The sequence below is a fragment of the Archocentrus centrarchus genome, chromosome 6 (assembly GCF_007364275.1).
Source record: "Archocentrus centrarchus isolate MPI-CPG fArcCen1 chromosome 6, fArcCen1, whole genome shotgun sequence".
In the NCBI taxonomy this organism is placed as follows: domain Eukaryota; kingdom Metazoa; phylum Chordata; class Actinopteri; order Cichliformes; family Cichlidae; genus Archocentrus; species Archocentrus centrarchus.
This window is the reverse complement of record NC_044351.1, coordinates 5,064,120-5,086,703: the sequence shown is the minus strand read 5'-3', so window position 1 is coordinate 5,086,703 and position 22,584 is coordinate 5,064,120. Positions and strand designations below refer to the sequence as shown.

At 39.8% G+C, this 22,584-nt stretch overlaps 1 protein-coding gene across 2 annotated transcripts in view; it reads right to left on the bottom strand.

The window, feature by feature from the left end:
• The window catches only part of tango6 (transport and golgi organization 6 homolog (Drosophila)), a 29,032-nt gene extending 8,459 nt beyond the window's left edge, over nt 1–20,573 (bottom strand). Inside the window, exons 1-15 of one of the 2 annotated variants that reach the window (XM_030731608.1) lie at nt 20,410–20,573; nt 17,224–17,864; nt 16,885–17,001; nt 16,488–16,632; nt 16,056–16,162; nt 14,497–14,659; nt 13,107–13,174; nt 12,273–12,385; nt 11,647–11,823; nt 9,800–9,926; nt 8,805–9,008; nt 4,869–5,012; nt 3,488–3,952; nt 2,455–2,512; nt 2,200–2,358 (exon numbers count right to left, since the gene is read on the bottom strand). In XM_030731608.1, coding sequence (XP_030587468.1) covers nt 2,200–2,358; nt 2,455–2,512; nt 3,488–3,952; nt 4,869–5,012; nt 8,805–9,008; nt 9,800–9,926; nt 11,647–11,823; nt 12,273–12,385; nt 13,107–13,174; nt 14,497–14,659; nt 16,056–16,162; nt 16,488–16,632; nt 16,885–17,001; nt 17,224–17,864; nt 20,410–20,461 — 2,740 coding nt within the window. In that variant the 5' untranslated portion in view covers nt 20,462–20,573. The remainder of the gene's footprint in view (nt 1–2,199; nt 2,359–2,454; nt 2,513–3,487; nt 3,953–4,868; nt 5,013–8,804; nt 9,009–9,799; nt 9,927–11,646; nt 11,824–12,272; nt 12,386–13,106; nt 13,175–14,496; nt 14,660–16,055; nt 16,163–16,487; nt 16,633–16,884; nt 17,002–17,223; nt 17,865–20,409) is intronic. The other variant, XM_030731609.1, reaches the window with a different exon arrangement.
• Between the last annotated feature and the right edge of the window lie 2,011 nt (nt 20,574–22,584).

The window sequence follows — 22,584 nt, the reverse complement described above, 5'->3', positions numbered from 1 at the left end:
AAAGAAACAACAATTTATAAACAATAATTTATAAAATTCAACCGAATTTGGGAAGAGGGTAGGGGCAGAGACTGCCAAGAACACAAGTCCAAAACCAGATGTGCTCAGATGTGGGTATTTTATTATAAATACGAGAGATGTTGGTTTAAAGATCAAAGAAAACACCTCTGTTTCCTCCAAGGTAAGACATTAACTACTATTAGCTAACAATCCTCCCATTTCCTATTGGTTTCATTGTGTTCTCTGCTCTATGTGTAACACAGCTCTGCTTCCCTCAGCTTGTTTTTACAGTCTCCAGCTTAATGGCTTTGGGCCAGTCTTTCATTAATCTCTCTGATAAAACCATTGTACACTGCAGGCCTTTGCATAGCCACAAATTTAGCACCCAATCTGAAGTGGGCCTAGGGAACAACGATCCCAGGAGAAGCCAGAACTAACAGTCCAGTCCAGTCCAGTCCAGTCTTCAACACTCCTTGGGTGCGGTGGCGGTCCGGGTCTTCTGGGTCCTTCTCTGTCTTCCTGTCTCGGGGGGGGGTATCATTGCAGCTTACGAGTGCATTTCATGACAAACACACAATACACAGACACACTGACTCACTCACACAAAAACAAAGCAAGATTATGTGCCTGTTTTGTATTTCTGTATGTTGTCTTGCAGGTGCTGTTTGTTCTCCTTTTTTGTGTTTTTTTACATGCTAATAAACAGTAGCTGGTTCAGAGCTCTTCCCTTACAGTCCACATCTTATCACTGCTCACTATGAGAGTTCACAAGACTGTGCAAGATCAATAAGCCAGCCGCTGTGAGCAAACAGTGCAGAGTCAAACATTCATTTATTAAGCATTTGCTCAGCCAGGCGAGTCAATTAAGACAACCGTCTTACAATGGGCTGGTAAGAGACAAGTCTTGGCCAGTCTTTGAGGGGGTTTTAGCCAAACACAGCAGCTCTCTGGGTATCTGTGCAGCAAACTGAATCTCAATCCAATCTCTCAGCAAGGATATAAACCCTGTAATTGTCCCAGAGAAGTGGTACGATGGCAATCTGGCACATTAAACCAGAGTCGCAGGGGTGGGGGGTGGTTGTTGGGGTGAGGGGGAGACAAAACAGGGGTTTCTATCAGGGACAGGTTTCAATACACAGGGTCCCTTCTGATGGGGATCTGCAAGGAAAACAAGCATGCACTGTGGGTTTTCTGTGGCTGTGATGGCTACTGCAAGATACCCTAACACTGAAATATTGTAATATTACTTCTAAAGCTCTGGTTAAAGCTTCTGGATAAACAGGCACATATTCAGTACAGAGAAGTAGCAATAATTTATATTCCAATTTGCGTTCATCCGATGATCTTCACTTTCCTTTTGGTCTCCACCAACTCATGAGAAACATTTATCTGACTCTTGATCTGCTAAACGCTTATGTTCTTTTGCTCATCTGTATCTGTTGTTTTGCTGCTGTACAATGGGTTTATTAGAGCTTCATTTATGCTGCTACTTGTGGTGGAAGCAATAAAACTGAAAAGAAGCTGAGAGCAGTTAAAAAGATTGCTGTGGATAGCTCTCTATTTCTGTACAAAGGAGCTAAACATTACACTTATGTGCTGCTTGTGATTCATGTGTCACCAACACAGAAAGTTCAACATACCCATGATATCTTTTCCTGTTCTGGCTTCACTTACCCCAACATCAGCAATCAGGCTAAGCTGTCAAATAAAGGCTGTTACCAAGCAGCTAAGTAAACATTTGGTTTCCTAATTTAGCCACAAGTGTTTTCCATAAAGGGGGTGGTATCTGCAGCATATACCCAAACACCAACATTGACAGGTGTATTAGAAGCAGAGCATCACATTTTATTCCTTGCTTAAACTCACAATATCAGACAAAAGCAAAGCATCTGATGCAGCCAAACGTGTGAGTGTGTGTGAGTGTGTGTGAGTGTGGGTGATGGTTAAAACACATACATTAGCTTGGTGACTGATACTATGTCTCTAAAGCGAATATTAAATCAGAGAGGCAATCAAAGCAAAACAAACCTTTACAATGAATAAAATTACAACTTTCTCTGGGTTTGCACCTTTAAGAGAATGTAAATACAAATTGTATAGTATTGGTCTTGTTGTTTTTGGCATTTTAAAGATGAAATGTTACACATTCTAATTTCAAGTAACAATATAGAGCATAATCATTACACTGAACATGCTCACCCATGGCCCTGCTAGCCCTCATCAGAACTTCTCCCATTTTAAGGCGGGTTTCCAGGGAGTGCTCTTTGTTGGAGGAAAGGAGAGAGGGTCCATGTTGGAAGTCTTTTAGGAGCCTTTCCAGAATCCTGTCAGGGTAGGAATCAGCCAATGCAGCCAGACCTAAAGACAGTTTATAATGTCCATTTGACACCAGCAGAATTTGAATACTTCATCAATGTTACCATCAAATTTAGCCAAACTGAATCATTAGATTACCTTGAATAGCTGACAGGTAGATGAATGAGTCTACATGCTCCAGGTTTTCCAAGAAGAGCTGGAGAAAAACAGGCCATCAGAATGATTTATCAGCTCAGACTATAATTGATGACTTCTGTGTAGAAACTATCAAAACAATCACAGACAGCAGAGCCAAAGAAGATCAATACTGACACACCACTGTATACATTAAAAACAACTATCAAAGGGAATAATCCAAAAGAAGATAATATGTCTCTGTGGGCTGTAGTTTCCAATAAAGTAAGAAGAAAAGATGGTACACATGCTTCTAAAGTATCAGGAAACTCAACTCAGCTGTGACACAAGAGAGCAAAAAAAAAAAAAACAATCAATAAAAGGGGATTCAGCTGAAGGATGGCTGAATGGGATGGACATCAGATCAAATAGAATAATTGATGAGTTAGTATCTTCCCTTGCCCATACCACCTTAACAAGCCCCAAGAGTCGACTAGAGTTCTTACGGGCTCCCTTAAAGAGTATCTTTGGCTGCCTCATTTATTATACATGTCCCAGGAGACAGTACCACAAGACACAAAGATAATACCACTACCTACTGATGCTCACTAACAGTTTTTGCAACAATAACACACTGGACCATGTGACAGATATTTCATTATATATATATATATATATATATATATATATATATATATATATATATATATATATATATATATATATATATATATATATATATATATATATATATATATATATATATATATATATATATATATATATTCATCTGGGACCTGATGAGAGGATCATTTTAAAAACTGTAATAACTGACACCCTGTATGAAAGAATGACTGCAACTCAGCAGCTTTGGAAACATTTGAATTTTCTGCCTGAAAATGCATTGTAATTTATCCAGAACTTGCAAACTGTGAAGGACGTGAAATCTGCTGAACTTGACACATGTAATTTGAGCAATCTAAGATTAAAAGATCAAACAAACATAAAAATTTTAGAGCAAACAAATTAGTTAAAAGACAGCAACCAGGTAACTCACCGTTAGGACTTTCTCCTGAGCCTGGATAGCCTCTGGGTTTCTTTGTTGCACCATTTGTGTCAGGATCCTCAGGGCGAATGCTCTTGTTGGCACATCTGGCTCACACGCCTCTACCAACCAATCACAAAAGGGCTTGGAAGGATGATGAGGGTCCCTGGAGCCAGAGGTTTGACCTCTTGGACTTATTCCACACCTTCCAGAAGATGCTATTAGTCTGCCGTGGCTATTGACAGGTGTCTGTGAGTTGTTTGCTTCACCCTTCACTACGTTTTGGTTTTTTAGTGTTGTGTTAGAGTTTCTGGGGGACTGTGTGGTGAGGTTCTCAGGCCGGTAGGCACCATGAGTGGCAATGACAGCTCTCAGATTGGATGCCAGCTCCTGAATGATCACCTCAGGGTGCTGCTGAGACAGTGTCTCCAGAGATGGAAGCAGCCTTGACATAGACGCATAGTCCTCTACACTAAGCTGTAAAGTCAAATATAAGGATTTTTTAAAATAAGTTTCTGTTATGCATATCCTGTTATAAAGTCTGTCCTAAAGTGCTAAAACTTAAAAAAAAAAACAGATGTCAAGTTGTTTGTACAAGTACACAAAGAAAAGTACATTGTAGCTAAAGCTGGAATTATTGTTCTTCAATCTCCACACTGATCAAATCTACATCTACAGTCCTTAAAGAGTCTTAAAGTGTTCCTGAAATAAAATTCAAGGTCAAAAAAATGTTTTAAAAGGTTATCCAAATTCTGATTTCATGTAAGGCATGATAATGGATAAACAGCAAGAAATAGGCAGATGTTCATCTATCCATTCTCTTCTGCTTATCCAGTTCAGGGTTGCAGGGGGGCTGGAGCCTACCCCAGCTTGTACACCTTGTACAGGTCACCAGCAGGGCTAACACAGAGAGACAGACAACCATTCACACTCACAGTCACACCTATGGGCAATTTAGAGTCACCAGTTAACCTAACCCCAGTAACTGTATGTCATTGGACAGTGGGAGGAAACCGGAGTACCCGGAGAAAACCTATGCAAACACGGGGAGAAATTACTAACGATCATGCCACCGTGATGCCAATAGATGGATGTATTCATCTTTAAAATAAAGTCAACATATGAACATAAGAGGCCTAGAATGATACAAAAATATTAACTAATTAACTATGGCTGTCTATAAAAATACACATACGATGAACCTCTGAAATACATTTACACCAATTTTCTTGAACAAACTGAAATTAATGCTTCAAGACCCTGTTGTTGTACAAATATAATGTATAATCTACTAGGGAACATCAGCTACAAAACCTGAAACTATAGAACATGATGAATTGTAGCTGAATGAGCTACATGCAGCTGTCCAGAGTTGTCAGTCACCTGTGCATACCTGAGGTCCAGACAACAGTGTAGCCACCAGACCCATCCCCATGCTCAGTGTCTGGCTCTCTACTGCACTGTCAGCATTTGGCCCAGTGGCCTGATCCAGGCCCACACAGGACCTCTGGAGCAGAGACTCCACGAAGCCCACAACCTACAGAAAAGCCAAACAGTGACCAATTACTCAGTGGTTAAATATCATGGAGGCAAAATGCAGAAAGACTAAAAATAATGAAAACTGTTTGAAAAACTAGAGCTACAGAGTACAACGTTCAGTCCTTATTAAGGCTAAAAATAAGACTATCCAGAGAAGAAAGACGAGTTTATCAGAGACATTACACCAGAGATTTTTGCGTGGCAGCATCACTCAGTGTGGCGTGCTTCCATTACCAGAATTCACACATACTGCATCCAGCTGTAAATAAACCATTTATTGCCATTTATACTACCTCTGCTCACTGCAAATACCAGATCCTTATTTATTTTATTTATATTTCTTATTTCTATTTTGTATTATTTATTATTTCACCACTTGGAGGATGGCTCCAACAAAATTTCATTGCATTGTGCAATGACAATAAAGATATCTAATTCGTCCGGGGCTGCAAACTGACTGAAAACAAAGGCTGTAACAGTGTAATCCCAGGAGACACCCCACAAAGTGTGAAAAGCTGTTGTCTCTCTAGGGGCAAGTTCCAAACTAAAGTGCAGTTTGCTGTGAAGCCTGCTTCTCATTAAAAAAACAAAAAAAAAAATATTAATTTGAGCCACATAAACTACAACAACCAGGCCAGATGTACAAGACATGTTAATAGAGTATTTTTTTTAAGGTTTTATTGTGTGTCCTATGTTGTCTTGATTTATTGCTGTTACGTGTCTGTGTAGGTTCTCAGTCATCCAGGTCATGGGAGTCTCTGGAGCTTGAAAAAGCGACGGGACTTCTTTAACCCTTAACAGCGAGCACCTGTTACCTGCCCTTACATCCCGTGAACCGTTAACGGCGAGCGTATCACCGCTGAGAGGTGCTTGAAGCTTGAAGTGACTATATTTTGAAAATGCACCTTTTATTAGGTTAATGCAATGTCCAGAAAATACACACACACACACACACACACACACACACACACACCCACACACACACACACACAAACTCAGCATGACAGGGATAGTCCTTGTGCGCTTAGGGCTGCTTTTCGCTACTTTATCAGTTAGGGAATAACAATCAGGAATAATAATCAAAGCATCAATATAAGGACTCACAAATGTCAGCAAATTCCTGGAGGGAGACTGCTGAAACTATTGGAATGGATGTGAGGGAATGAAGACAGTGAACAAACAGGGACAAATATGTTTGCAGCCAAAAAAACTGAGCACAAAGACACAATCTATTTAAGAGAAAGTTGGGAGACTTTGTCCTCTGTGATTGTACTTATTAAATAAACATACTCTTTAATCCTGAGGCTGAGATAGAGGTGATGAAGAGAAGATAATGTCAAAATTAGTTTTAAGGCCTCAACACAGCTTAAAACAATTAAAAAAAATGTAATGATAAAAATCTGACTTCACTTTTTGTAGCTGCACAGCATTTTCCTTTTCTGTCATCTCTTTACATAGAAAAACATGCTAAACAGATGGGTGACCCTCACTGTGCCTGGTCCTGCTAGCAGGGTTATCATAGTTAACGAAAACGAATGAAATAACGAAAACTGAAATTGAAAAAACATTGTCGTTAACTGAAATAAATAAAAACTATAAATAAAAGGAAAAAACGATAACTAAATAAAACTGAATTGTGAGTTTACAGAACTAACTAAAAGTAACTGAAATTATCCATAAACTGACTTTCATTTTCTTGTTTGTCATTTTTTTAAAGCCTTGTGGCTTGGTGTGAAATCATTTTTTCCGCTCTCTGAGTTTAAGCTGGGAGCGCCATCGTGCAGCGGTGTGCGTGCGTGCGCATCACCGCGCTGGTCCTTAAAGTAATGGCAGCAGTCTGCAGAGAAAGCAGCAGAGCCCAACTTGGGTCATATGTGCCTATTACCTTGACAGCATTCTTCCCACACCCTTTTTGGGGGTAGCTGTAGCTCAGGAGGTAGACCAGGTCATCTACTAATCGGAAGGTTGGTGGTTCAATTCTGGGCTGCATGCCAAAGTATCCTTGGGCAACATATTGAACCCCAAGTTGCTGTCCAATGCAAGCATTGGAGTATGAATGTGCGTGAATGTTAGACAATTTAAAAAAAAAAAAAGCGCTATATAAGCGCTTAGCTTAGTTACATATGGTAGAGCTGGTGTGAATGGCTTAATTAAACGTGTTCTATAAGCGCTTTGAGTGCTCAGAGTAGAAAAGCGCTATATAAGAACTGGTCTATTTACCATTTTTTTTCTGATGAAGAACAAAGGTTAATTAAGATGCACATACTTGTGTTTTTTTGTGTTTTTGTGTGTTTTGTATAGAGCTTGTTCTAATGGCCATGCCCAAAAGCTTTCTGACTAGACAAACTGAAGCAGAATAAAGCATCTTCTGATGATGCTTGTGCTGCCTGCCTGTTTTCTGTACTTGCATCTTGCTGCATTGTACCTGGGCATCTTTAAATCCTACCACACAATGTTTTAGACATTCTTCATCTTTTTGTTCCAACACACAAACATTATTTGAATTAAGAATTAAACAAGTAAGTTTTTATGATGCTTCCATAATCTCAGGCTCTCTGTGTGACTCTATGTGTGGCTTGTTAGTCTACACTCTTACTGCCACATGCAAACAATTAAGCACACACAAATACAAAGACTAATACATAACCTCATGCCCACAACAAAAGTTTTGGTTATAGGGACGAGTACTTCCTTTTCTACTATAACTCCCAGTTCCTCCCTCCCTGATGATACACACACTCTGGGTCGATGCCAGTCACCATTTACATTAACTCTAGTAGTTGAACATTAATTGGAGGTGGTGTTTTTATAATATTGATGGCTTTAAGGACAGAGGTGTTGGCTTTAGTCAAGCTGATGCCATAGAAACATCATTGTCTGTCTGGACAGCCACAGCAAATGTGTTGTTAGTCCTGCTGTGACAAGATGAAATGTTAAAGGTGGTCAGCTCAGCAATCAGAAATCAGCTTCAAAAACCAAACTCAGGATTCAGCATGTTTAAATTTAGTTTTTTTGTATTTGCAAAAAGGATAATGAAACAGCACACACACACACACACACACACACACACACACACACACACACACACACACACACACACACACAAAATAAACATTAAATCTATCAAAAATATACTGGCAGCCAGTGCAAACAACCAAAACAACCTGGTTCAGAAACACTTCTGATATCCAGAATAGGGGATCATATGACATCGTTATAGAAAAATGCCATAACTCTGTTAATCCTAGCCTGATATTTTTATTAGGTCTAATATGGATAGTTATTTTTGAAGTTTTACAATGTAACCTGAAGCACACCTCCCAAGAAACACCCTCATATATTATTTATATATTTAACATCAATTGAGTTTAAGTTTTTTTTTCTTTGTTGTTTGGAGTGTGATGTGCAATATTCGTAATGCGTGATGCTGCACAGTTAAGCAGCATTTAAAGTGTGATTCATTATAGAAGAATGCAATTAATGTTTCAAATGCCTTTGTTTAGACAGCTTTTGACACTGTCCATTAAACAGGCACAAAATTTAATTTGATAGCTGAGTGTTTCTTAATTTTAGACTTTTTAGTCGGTTAGTCTAAATCTTTTTCTTTGTTTAGTCTACTAGTAAATTAGTCAGCAGGAACATCCCTACTCAAAACCCCATGTGCACATGCATGCATGCATGCATCTGTTTGTATCAGGCGATTCGTGCAACTGTGTTTAACAATCCATAAGTGAACAAAAAGAAAGAGAAAGACTAACTTCATGCCTTGTTTCTGTATGTCTCCACTCACCTGTGTTGTTTTTCTCAGTAGCTGAGTGTGCTGCAGAGACTCAACCATCACAGCCAGTACCTGAAGCAAAGCCAGTCTCTGGGCTCGTTTCTCAGCTCGACACAGCAGCTGCTGCTCCACCTCCAGGAGCGTCATGGCTGACAAGTCGAGCTTTTCTTCATCTTTTGTTTCTTCATCTGCTGCAGCTGCCCAGCTGGTCAGCTCCTGCATATAGTGCAAAACCCGCTGAGGTTACTTTCTCCCATGGGTGGACAGAACAAACACCATACAGTATAAGCTCAGGCTGCTGGGTTTCCCATGATAACCAAAAAACCTCTTCACTCCACTATTTCACTCTATAAGACACTATTACATGTGATTAACTTTGTGTCTTTTCCTCTCTATTCTGTCTTATCCTGTTCCTCAATGCAGGCATCTCTGGCTCCACCTGCTCACTGAGTGGTTGTATAGTTCATGTGCCAAATTATGGGCCATGGATTTCAACTAACAGGTCTGTATTTGACTTAGCAACGGGTTTGTTATAACACTGAACTTCAAATTTAAAAGAGGCACTTTCAGACCACAGAAGCCTTCTCATAGTAGTAATAAATCTTGGTGGAAGTAACCCTTATTTTTTCATGTCCTAACCAAAGGAACTGGAAGCTATCAAATATCAAAGTACGCTGTTTTTGGGGATCAATGTAAATGTAAACATCAGCTGTGTGAGCACAGGTGGCTCTAAAACCACAGTGAAGTCCAAGCTTTATTAAATCCTATATTCGATTGAGGAAATACAACATTTTGACAATTTGAAATATAACACTAATTATAATATAATAATATAGTAATTTCTACTCTGAGTTCCTCTCAATTTGTTACTTTTAGCAGCTGCATAGAGCGAAGCTTAAATGGTAATACAATGGATAAACAGTGATACACATTCTGTTCTGTGGCACACAAATACAAACTTGGTGTGGGCAGCGGTCAGCAGTCTATCCTTGTCTGCCAGTGTTTACCTGCAGCAGGTCCAGGAAAAAGTCTCCTGGCAGGTCACAGTCTTTGAGTTCAGCCAGCAGCTGCATCAGACACTCTGTTCTCCACTGGTCCCCTGACAGCTTCTCATAAAGCCGATCATCTTCACTACTGGGAAACAGCAACAGAGTGAAAATAAATGGTAAATGGACTAGTTCTTATATAGTGCTTTTCTACTACTCAAACACTCAAAGCACTTTATACAACACACGTTTGCATTTACACTTTCCTCTACAGCTAAGTGCTTACTAGCTAACATGCACACACATTCATACTCCGATGGTTGCACTGTGGAAAAAGGGGCACAATGCCCTGATGATCCAGTGCTCCATAACACCTTGAATGCTTTTTACACTCGCTTCGAGGCCTCAAACTCCACCACCCCCTCCCGAGTCACCCCCTCCCCTGACGAACCTCCAGTCATCAGAGTAACAACTGCACAGGTGAGGAGAACACTCCAGAGGGTCAACTCCCAGAAGGCCTCCGATCCTGATGGGGTCCCAGGCAGACTTCTTAGAGACTGTGCACACCAGCTGTCTGAGGTCCTGAGAGACATATTTAGCACCTCACTGTCCCAAGTCAGAGTCCCATCATATCTAAAGACATCAAGCATCACTCCCCTGCCTCAGTGACTAGTGCCCCATTGCACTCACCCCTGTCACCATCAAGTGCTATGAGAGGCTGGTGATGAAGCATCTGAGGCAGACCACCGATGCAGCAGAGGACTCCCACCAATACACATACAGGCGAAACCGGTCCACAACCAATGCCATTCTGGCTGTGACCTAGCAGGTTCTCACTCACCTGGAGAACAAGGAGTCCTATGTGAGGCTGCTATTCCTGGACTTCAGTTCTGTATTTAACACCATGATCCCACAGAAACTGGTGTCCAAGCTAGCAGCACTGGTAACCTCTTCATCCTTATGCAACTGGATCCTAGACTTCCTGACCTGCAGGCCACAGAGGGTCTAAATCAGCAACAACACAGCCTCCACCATCATCCTGAACACTGGCTCCCCACAGGGCTGTGTGCTCAGCCCACTGCTGTACACACTAATGACCCACGACTGCAGAGCTCACTACGAGAACAGCCTTCTAGTGAAGTTTGCATACGATACAGTGGTGGCTGATCTCAGCCACGCTGCTGCAAATACAACAACCTCATCCTGAACATCCAGAAGACCAAAGAGATGGTGATGGATTTCCGTATGGCTGGCACAGCATCCTCTCCTCTCTACATTGAGGGAATAGCGGTGGAGATGGCCCCTTCCATCAAGTATCTCAATGTACACCCCACCAACACACTCATCTGGCACACCAACACCACAGCTGTAATAAAGAAAGCCCACCAATTCTTGTACTTCCTCAGGAAGTTAAAGAGGGCAGGCCTAAAGACAGACATCCTCAGATCCTTCTAAAGCAGTTCTTCTTTTCAAATCTTCACTGAGTTCCCTGGATTTTTTTTCTTCTGTATGGCCAGTAAGTGAAATCTTTTTAAGCTGGCAAAGAGAAACTAGTCAACTGTGCCTATGGTGTGTATGTAAACTGCTGGACACAACTGTAAAACAATGTCCTACCACTTAAAGTAGCATGCCGCTTTACACACTCATACTTAGGCATTAATAATCATATGATGTTATATTAGTCACCGATCCAGTACTTTTACACTTTTACACATGTTGATGCTTAATTTTTCGACAGGATATTTTACTTGGGATTGAGTATTTCTACATTGCTGCATTGGTATTTTTACTGTAAATAAAGTCTCTGAATACTTAACACAATGCTGATATCTCAGAGGATCGGTCAGCTGTGAGCTGTGCATCATTACCTGCAGCTCCCTCTGGAGCTGAGCCTGGCCCCTCCTTCACTGCCAACAGTGAAGTGGAAGTTTTCTGCCACCTCGTTCTTCCCTCCCTGCAGGCCTGAAAGCTGCCTCAGCACTGACAAGGCAGCAGACATCTTAGCATGAGTCAAGTACCACAGCAAGATCTCCTGACAGGGCACCCTGTAGAGCACAGAACACACACAGCTGATTACTCTGTCTTATATCCTGTGTCAGTTCAACTTTGTCAATAAAAACTAAGAATGTTTGTTGGATGATCTTTTACTTGTGATGACATCAAGACCAAAACTGAATTCAGACTGTGTCCTTAAATGAATACTATCAAGTACAACTTAGGACATTATGTCATTAGCTAAACCCATCATTGAGTAGATATTCGACCTTACAGAGAGACTTTTTCTCCAATCATGTTTCATGGGTCACTAATTAGCTCCGGCTTGTCACTTCTGAACTAAAAAAAGATGTCCAACCTAAGACCAATAGTCCACACAGCAATGGGCAAAGCTATAGTGGCTACATCCATTATACAGTCTATGGCATAAATGCATTAGAAATAAATAATAATAATAATAAAAGAGAGCTAAATCCCAGCTAACACAGAAAATGTTTACCGGAGGTGGGAAACATTCTGCTTGGTGAAACAGAAGAGTGTGAAGATAACAGGAAGAACTTCTTCTAGAGTTTTGAGAAGAGGAGCTGATGGACTGTTTCCAACCACGCAGATCTGACAGCAAAAGGAGACACAAGATAAGCATCGTGTAAACAGCATGAGAAGGACTAACACTCTGAACCCTTGAGCAGAAAAGACGTCTTCTTTAAAAAACAAAAACAAACACCCCGCAGTATGCATCTGTGGTGTGAATTTGAATATCTTGCATTCACACAATTTTAGAAAACTTGGCCTCTGACCTTTAGCTTGAGGTCAAGGGTGCTGAGATTTGAACTCGTCTGAGATTTTTAGTAGATGCATCTATGGTGTGCACTTGAAGATTCTAGGACAACTCGTTCTCAAGTTATGGCCAACGTTAAAGTTTTTGGGAACAGATGACACCGATGCCACGGCTAAAAATGTGACATTCCTTTCAAATCTGTTTATTGAAGATGTGCAATTTTTCACTAACCAGATACTGTTTTTTGGGGGTTTTTTTGCATTTTTTGGCCACAGCGGCTTTTATCATCAGTGTAGAGAGACAGGAAATAGGGGAAAGATACAGGGGAAGACACACAGGCAAATTGGTGACGTATACACCGCAGCGCGGCATATGTATGTGGTCGCCGGCTTCACCACTAAGCCACCCAGGCGCCCACTAACCAGATACTGTTAAAAAAGTTATTCTGTGGTCTTTAGGACAACTGAGAAGACACTACTGACTCATCTGCAACAACAGTTCAGTTAGGTGAAACATTGCTCCTTTTACAGGCCTGTAAAGCATTTGCATCCTCACCTTGTATACGTCCTCCACACACTGTGTCAGCTCTGACTCCTCCACAGCAGTTTGGGAATCACCCTCATCTGGAAACGTGCACATTTTAGCCACCATATTTATCATCCCTCTACTGTTAGAGTAACCCGGTGATGACAGCGAGCTTTAAACACTAACACACAAAAAAACAGCCTGCACACCTTCCTACATGAATTACAGAATGTGAAAATCCTTTAAGGCAGAAATATGAAATCTCTTCTGACTCAGCCCTAAAAACCACCTTTGATTATTAACTTATATTGTAATCATGTACAGACCACCACCTAATCTAAGGTCTATGCCACAGCTGCCCTAAATTAACAGTATTGGTAATCGCCAAAACAATTTTCATGTTTCTGTAATGGTTAATCTAACAGTATGCACAAGCTTTTAATAAAAATATTTTTAATACTAAAATATAATTATTGTTGTCATCTATGAATTACCAGAAAAAAAGCACATAAAGCACATCATTATTTTTTGATGAATGTGCCAAATTACAGTTTTTAACTTACATTCCTGAACAGAAAAAAATGTTTCAGAGCTTGATGTTTTCCTTTCTGACTTCTCAGAGAAGTCCAGCATGCCGGCGCAAATCTGGGTATCAAACAGTTTTATTGTTATTTATTGTCTAATAAATAAAATCAATCAATCAAAAATAAAAATATAATAAAAATATATATAATTTTTTGTTTTAAACAAGTTCTTGACAGATTTCTAAGATATATGTTTTTTCTTGTTTTAATGACAGTCTAATAAATTTGTTATGCACTGCATATTATTGCTTTAATTAATTATAACAGGTGCACCTATTACAGAAATTATCATAGAATAAAAATCTGCACAGGTTTATTCTACTTCATTGAGTTTTTAGTCTTATTTTTTTAATTTTACATTGATTTTATTAATTTTGTCCAGTTAAATTTTAATTGTATTTTATTCTGTTTTTTCATTAGCTTGATATTATAATTTTAATCATATTAATTTTGTTTTATTTATGTAAATTTCATAATTTTTTGTCTAGTTTTATTTAACTTTTTCCTGATCCTTGTTTACTTTTCAGAAATGTATCTTTATTTTTCTAGTCATGCTTTAACTTTATTTACAGTTATTATTGTTCTGGCCAGGGTAAAACAAATATAATTTTGACCTAAAATTATTTTACAACCCCATCCCCATTTGGGGCCCTTTAATAATCAAATTTGAATGACTCTTAACTGGACAGAAGGTGTGATAAAAATAAAATGAAGTTTGACAGACTGATGTCTGTATACACTTAGAGTGGCAGGTAGTTTTGGTAATGTCTTTTGTAATCTGATAACTGTACTTGTGGAACATGATAAGTGGAGATGAAGCTGGTCATGTTACTGACTGGAGGCAGTGGTGCAGTGGTGCAGTGCAGCAAGCAGGGGGCTGAGGATGTACTTCTGGGCAAAGCTAGACCTCTCTTGCACCATGGAGAGCACCGCCCTGGTGGCCACACGCTGGAACTTCCGGGCTGTCAGCTTGTCTTTGAAGTGCAGGAGGTCGAGGATCTGGACAAAAACATACAACAAACAAGAAGAAAGCTTATTTATTTGAACAAATAATAAAAAAAGACTTTCAATTTTATTGGATAAAACTAATGAAATGTATTTCACTCTAATGCTCAGAAAATTCTCCTGTCTGATCTGTTTTTGGGGTTATCTTTGTATGTCTGTTTCATTTAATAAATAAAAATGAAATAAAAAAAGATTTTACAAAGAATATAAAACAAGGGGCGCCTGGGTGGCTTAGTGGTGAAGCCGGCGACCACATACACACACCGCGTTGCGGTGCGGGCGGCGCGGGTTCGCGTCCCGGCCCATCGCCAATTTGCCTGTGTGTCTTCCCCTGTATCTTTCCCCCATTTCCTGTCACTCTCCACTGTAGACAAAAGCCGGTGTGGCCAAAAATGCAAAAAAAAAAAAAAGAATATAAAACAAGAAGCACTCAGAGTGCAAATCTTTGCCAAGGCAGCTCGCTCTCTGGGGAGTATTTATTTTAAAAGGAATTGTATTATGTATTGTATTTGCCTGACGGCTGAAACCCATTTTACCTGAAATTATTTTTTTATTATTTCTTATCCATGTGGACTCATTCTCTTTCTCTTGACAATATTTTCTTTAAAGCTGTAACGCATTTTGGGGTCAACTTGCAAGAAAGGCAGATGTGAAATGTAAAAGTGAGATCATGCTATTTAGATACTATAATTTGATATTTAGACTCCCCATATATCAGTATCAAATGCTGCCAATACAAACAAAGGCAACAGAATTATTAAGCATCATTTTAAAGGTGAAAGACAATTTATGAAAGTTTGACCTTATTTGACCTTCGAGAAGAGGTAATAGGTCCAAAGTAACACGATACTTAGAATCCCTATATATCATTCCTGTATATACTGTCAACACCAACAATGGCTGTAAGAAACCTTGTTTTAAATCGCTTCATATAGCATTATCACTTTGACCTTCAGAGTATCTACTGACCTTGAAGGGAGGTCAGAGGTCAAATGTGACATATTTTAAATCTTTATATGGTACTTTCTATATGTCAACAATACACACCACATTTGTAAGAACCACAGTGTTTAAGTTATAAACCTTTTGTCAATTTTCAACCAATAAATCATTAAATAGACTACGAGGACCTTGGTGGATTGTTAACATGACCTGACACTACACCTCAAACGTATTATCAGAATTCATTCAAAATTATTGAGCTTTATGATTTCAGACAGAATGACATGCAAGGATCCATGCACGCAACTTTACTAAAAACATCACTTCCTTAGCGGAAGTTGGAGTAACGGTAAAGATTAGTTAAATATTGATTAAAGTTGCACTAAGGGACGTGAATGTCAGTCCAAGTGATGTACTCTGAAGCACTGAAAACAACTGTGGGGATGACCTGAGGACAGATGTGTCTGAAATAGCCATCAGCTGAGGCAGACTGTTGAGGGCAGGCAACCAGGATCCTGGCCACAGCGTCACATTTCCTCCAATCTGCCTCACCCCCTGCAGGATAGAAACAGTGCTTCTGTTAAGTTGGGACCATAGACGGTAAATAAAAAGACAGACACTGTCACAATGATGTCACCCATTGGTCTCTACACTTTGCATTTTGAAGCCTTTTAGGTGCTGCTGTGTTTCTAGAATTCACATTATCTTCTGGCAGTCTTTGATATGATGCTGATTTCATAAAAGAATTAATGATCACAGGCTGATGAATCACAAATGAGAGCATTTTCAAAAGGTTCTACAAAGTTGGTATGAAGTTCTTCATGATATGCTTATATTGTTTCACAAAAGTGTGCATGATATTTGTGTTTACACTTCTAACCTGCACCTCCCTCCAAAATTGCTCTGACAATAGCCTGTACACCATTGGGCTGCATCAGGCACTCAGACAACAGTTGACCACACAGATGCCTTAGCCAAGCTGGAGCCCTGCAGCTGGAACCACTGGAGCCCCCCACTGGACCAGACTGGAAGGAGTGAGAACACAGAAAAATCACAGCACAGTTAAAGAGAGAGCTCTGAAGCAGCCTTCAAAGATCGAAGAAGATAAAAAAACATAAGCTACACAACAGCCAAAATAAAGTGACTGATCAGATGAGGACATGAGAACCAACAAAGTTCTTCAAAACTACGGGCTGGTTTCAAGCAAACAACCCACCAAAGAGCAGCACCACACTATCCTTATATTTAGTAAATATACAGCATGCAGTCATCACCACCTGTTTGGGTCCTCCTTGGAGAATCAGCAGCTCTTTGATGACAATCGGCTGGTAGACTTTTCTGAGGAGGGTCTTGAGGGTCTCCTTACATGTTTGACATTCCTCAGCACTGAGCAGCTGCATCAAAAAACATTTCAGAAGAAAGAAAGGAACTAAAACAGATGTCCATGGTATCGTTCAGAGGGATCCCTGGGTCTAAAATACCATTTCCCACCCTGACAGCCTTGTACCTGCAACTGTTGAGTTAGTTAAGTCATTACTGTTGAGTCATTTTTCTCTGACATTTCAATTTTCACAAAAATTATCCTGACTTTAATGGATGGTGAAAATAATAATTACCCTTTCGCCCTCTCGGTGTGGCATGTATCCCAGTTGGCATATTGCTGCCATCATGTCCCCGAGATACTGTGTGAACACAAGTGTAGCGAGAGATGATAGTTCTGACAGCTTCAACAGGACCTTAGTGGTGGTAAGGAGGCGGCGTTCCATTGCAGGCACCGGCCCCACATAGACTAGTTTTTCTACCATGGCTCCAAACGCTGACCTGCGGCTCAGTGGCACACCCACTCCAGGGGCCAGGTATGGGCAGAGCCCCAGACAAACCACAAACTGCAGAGCTGCTCCGAGCGTCTTCTGCTGGGCAATGCTGAGGACGTCAGGGGGTAAAGGTGGGGCCATCTCAGGAGTGTGAGGTTTTGCTGCAGAGGGAGTAGAACTCTGCTGGAAACGCTCCAGTTCGTCAGAAAGGTGACGCGATAAAGCAAGAAGCAGCAGGAGGCACTCTTGGACAAAAGCCCACGTGGCATCATCTGTATCTGCACAGAACCAGTCTGCTGTTGCCTTAACTTCCTCCCTTAGCTTCCTCACATCCTCAAAGTTGCTCTCACTTTGAAGCTGCTCCAGGAGACGGGCCTGGTTAGCCCCCAGAGCTGCCAGAAGGGCCTCCTGGTGAGAGGGCTGAGCTTCATGTACAGACACCTCTGCAGACACACAAGAGAACATCACAAGAACATTACAAGAATTCCATACAGCACTATAAAATGCCTGTCTTCGTAACTGCACATACAGTAAACTGCTACTGTCTGTTAACCACCATCAATCACAGTTGGAGAAATGTACTACTTACCTCATCAAGTTGCAGCAGATCACATTATAGCTTACAGCAGTGGAAGTTTACTCCACTGTTACGGCTGCATTTTTCTGTTCTGTTATTAGCCTAATTGCACCTTAAAGTTTAGTACAGGTCCAAACTGAGGCAATACAAGAGTCAACACTGCACTCCGAGAATCCTGAATTCTGTAAATGCAACCATCAGGAGAAAAGATGAAACCTTATCACCTTATTTTGAGACAAAATATATATTTTTTTTATTCAGCTTTAACTGGTGATTCTGTACATGCAGTTTTGATGTCAGGTGACCACTGAAATTAAAGTTAATTTAGATCATTTTTCAAAACAACTGCTTAACTAAGTGAGTGAAGCAAGGTTATTATAGCGAACAAAAGCTACAATAAAAACTATAACAAGGTGTGAGAAAATGTTATAACTGAATTTAAAATAACAACTATACTGACTATACGTCTTTTTTAAAACTAGAATGTCAGTGATGTAATAGTTCATGCTGCTCGTGATCCATCGCAATTCAAAGCTTATCATAAAGTGAGAAGTTTTCTTGTGACCGGCTGGCTGTATTGCAAAAATAATGAGAATTAAAATCAACTGATAAGTAAAACATGACTACAAACAGTTATGACTACATGTCAACAATAACATGGCCATAAAAGCTTGAAATATGTGCACACATGAAAATGTGAAGATCGAGTTTGGTGTGGAAGAACTTGATTGGCCTGCACAGAGTCCTGATCTCAACCCGACAGAACACCTTTGGGATAAATAAGAGTGGAGACTGCAAGCCAGGCAGGGTTATAGCCAGAAAAATAAATAAATAAATAAATATATATATATATATATATATATATATATATATATATATATATATATATATATATATATATATATCTATATATATATCTATATATATATATATATATATATTCGATATATCTATTAGATATCTCTTATCTATATCTCTACTTCTTCTATATCTCTCTTATTCTACTCTCTTATCTCCTCTTCTAGATATCTATCTATCTCTCTCTCTTCTCTCTCTCTCGCTCTCGCTTCTCTCTATCCTCCTCTTTCTCTCTTCTATCTTCTCTCTCTCTTCTCTCTTCTCTCTCTCTATCTCTCTATCTTCTCTCTCATCTCTCTCTCTCTCTTCTCTTCTCTCTCTCTCTCTATCTCTATTTCTGCTTCTCTGTCTCTTCTCTCCTCTCCTCTCTATCTCTCTCTTCTCTCTCTCTCCTCTCTCTCTCTCTCTCTCTCGTGGTTTCGTCCTTTCCTCCCCTTCCTTCCCCCCCCCAGCCTGAGGCGGCACTCGTCCCTGTTTACTGCAGCTGGATGTCTCCCTGCCTGTCCTCCTGTCACGTGTTTTGTTTTGTTGTCTTTTCCCTCCACTTGCCTCCGCCCCCCTTTATCCCGCTTCTTTTCTTCCCTTACCCACCATAATATCCAAACAACAAAATCAACAACAATCTAAATCTAACACTGAAAGAAATAACCACCAGACCAAAACTAAACATTTTGGGAAAAAATTAAAAGTGAAAAAAAATCCAGAAGCTGAAACTGAACTGAATTGAACATTTAAAACCAAATGAAAGTTAAAAGTGCTGAAAAATACAATTAGAATAATTGGTTTGGAGGTGTTATTACCCAGATGCTCCTAGAAAGACTTTGGTCTAAACCTGTGCAATGTGTAGCATCCCTCAAATCCCTCTACTTCAGAAGTTTCAGTTTAAACTGTACCTGTGGTTTATTTTGCAAAGTCCTGCAGTGATCACCTAAGAACTGCAGTCAATTTACCTAAGTTTTACACTCCTAAATTTCAATATACAGACTGAAATGCAGCTCAGTATTTTCCACACACTTTATATATGATGCTCATTCCGGGCCTCAGTGAGGTTAAGAAGCATGTGCTCATGAAGAAATTACATAATACTGTATAAAAGTTATAATATTTATGTTTGTTATAAAAAGTGATGTAATGAACCTGTTGTAATGTATGTTATATGATCTTAATTTACCTTGATTTTCTACATGATAATGAAACATTTTGAAAAATATCACAAAGTAAATCTTATGTTCTCGAATAGCACTCCAAGGGTTAAATTTTTTAAAAGTATTTCAATGGCTGCCGTATAAAGGGTTAATCCTCAGTTCATTTTAGATGCAAGAATCTTTTTATTTATTCTGCATAAGTTTGTGTAAGCAGTAGTTTCCTTCATTCCGAATAATAGTAAGTTGATTTTAATAATGTTATGGGCTTTTCGAAGTTGTTTACTCTAAATCAAATTTATTTTCTACAGCTAAAATAAATACCATAGACTACACATGCTTATCATGATGTGCCTCCTCCGGAATACGTGCTGTTTACTTGAGTTAGCAAACAGCAAACAGTCCACTTACCTCCAAGAGGTCTAGTGAGGATGTTTATCGCACAGATGATGGCGGAAGTCATTTGGCTTTCATAGACTACTAACTTTACATTCCAAGTCTGTGTATGATTGCGGCGTTTGGCTGAAAGTAAACCAGAATACGCTGTTCGACAAATTCAGACTGCTAAAAATATCTCAAAGCGGCGCCGAAATAATACGTCAGCCCGCTGCTTCCATGGGATTGGCTGCCCGTGCCAGAGTGGGCGTACCAGTTTCTTTTCTTTTTTTTCTTTTCCACAAATTTTATTAACAATTCAAAAGCGCATACAGATCATCTTAATGCCAGGTTTACATAGCAGGAAATAAAAGTGGAGGAATACAAAAATAACAACAATAGAACAACAGTATGAAGTAAATATAATACAGAGTCACTAGTTTACACGAAATTTGTCCAGAATATAATTCATTGCCTTATTAAGTTTACTTTAATTGTGGTGGTGTATTGCAGATATTCTTGATAGACGTGGTCAATACTGTCCCTCTGGTTTAATAGAAATTAAAGTTTTCCAAGAACAGCAGAAGTTGAATGAAGAAGGTTAAGTCTTATCCTCAAAACATATTATAATGTCCTTCCCTATAAGTTGAATTATTGTCCATTTTTTTTTCCCAATGTAATGTTGTACATCAGTCCAGAACATTGTGGCATATAAGCATTGATAACAACAATGATAAAAAGTTTTACTATATAACTGATCAAAAGAAAAAGAATAGTTAATATCAAGCTTGAACCTCCCCAATGTCTTTTTAATTAGCTATATTTTAGTTACTCTCTTGATTCCTTTACGTGTCCAAGCCCACAAATTTGTGTTCAGTATTTTCTGTCATTTTCTCTTTCCTCTCTGAGCTCAGGAACCACTGGAAGACTCTTTGAATTTGAATGAAACATGTTTAAACTATTAAAGGAGCAATGCTTTTCCTAAACAAACACACTTCTGTACTGATACATCATTAAACTGGTGGTAAAAAACCAACACAAACATCCCGGGGGCAGCGCTGTTTGCGAGGGCAAGAACGGTGTACATAATGGGCCCATTATAGCCCATTTATGTTCACTGTATTGGTCACTTTACGCGCCGACGTGACGTCATCGCACAGTCAAATCTATTTATACATGCCATTTCAGTACTTTTGTCCCAAAGATTCAAAGAGCTTTGTTGTCATTCTTTTAATGTGAAACATATATTTACAAATAAATAGAATAATTTGAGAAATAGAATATAAAGATAACTAACTACAGAGAAAAGTGATCTGGTACCTGAGCAGTTCGCACTGATATTGCACATCGTAATGTCATGTACTGCACAGTCAGTGGTTTATTTCACAGAATATTATCAGTGGCCTTAAAGAAGCAGAGTTCTATTGCACGAGTTTTGTTGTCAGTGAGAGTTTCTTAGTCTGACTGCTTCAGGATAGAAGCTTCCCAGCCTGGTTGACCTCGCTCTGATGCTGCATAATCTACGACCTGCAGGGAGTGGGGAGAACAGTCTGTGGGCAGGGTGGGAGGGGTCCCTGATTATACTGGAGGCCCTGCTCCTGCATCTGCTGACGTCGATGTCCTCTACAGTTGTGAAGGTGCTGCTGGTGATCTTCTGGGCAGATGACCACCCTTTGCAGAGCCTTCCTGTCAGAAGCAGAGGAGATCCCATTCCACACAGTGTAGTCCAACAGGCATGTTATGATGTTCTCAGCCACACACCTGTAGAAGGAGGTGAGGATTTTGGTCCTCAAGCCAGCCTTCTTCATCTTCCTCAGAAAGTAGAGTCTTTGGTGGGCTTTCTTGATAAGACAGCCAGATTTTGTGTCCAGGTGAGGGTTTTAGTGATGTGAGTCCCCAGATATTTAAAGCTGGAGACAACCTCAACTGCTGCTCCTCTGATGCACAGTGGGGCAGGATGGCAGATGATGTTCCTCCTGAAATCCATGATCATCTCCTTGGTCTTGGACATGTTGATGGTAAATGGTAAATGGACTAGTTCTTATATAGCACTTTTCTTCTCTGTTTTGAGCACTCAAAGCACTTATACAGCACGTTTACATTCACCCCATTAACCCCCATTCATACAAGCACTTCCATGATTAACTAAGCTAAGTGCTTTTATTATCTAACATTCACACACATTCACACTCCAACGCTTGCGTCGGAGAG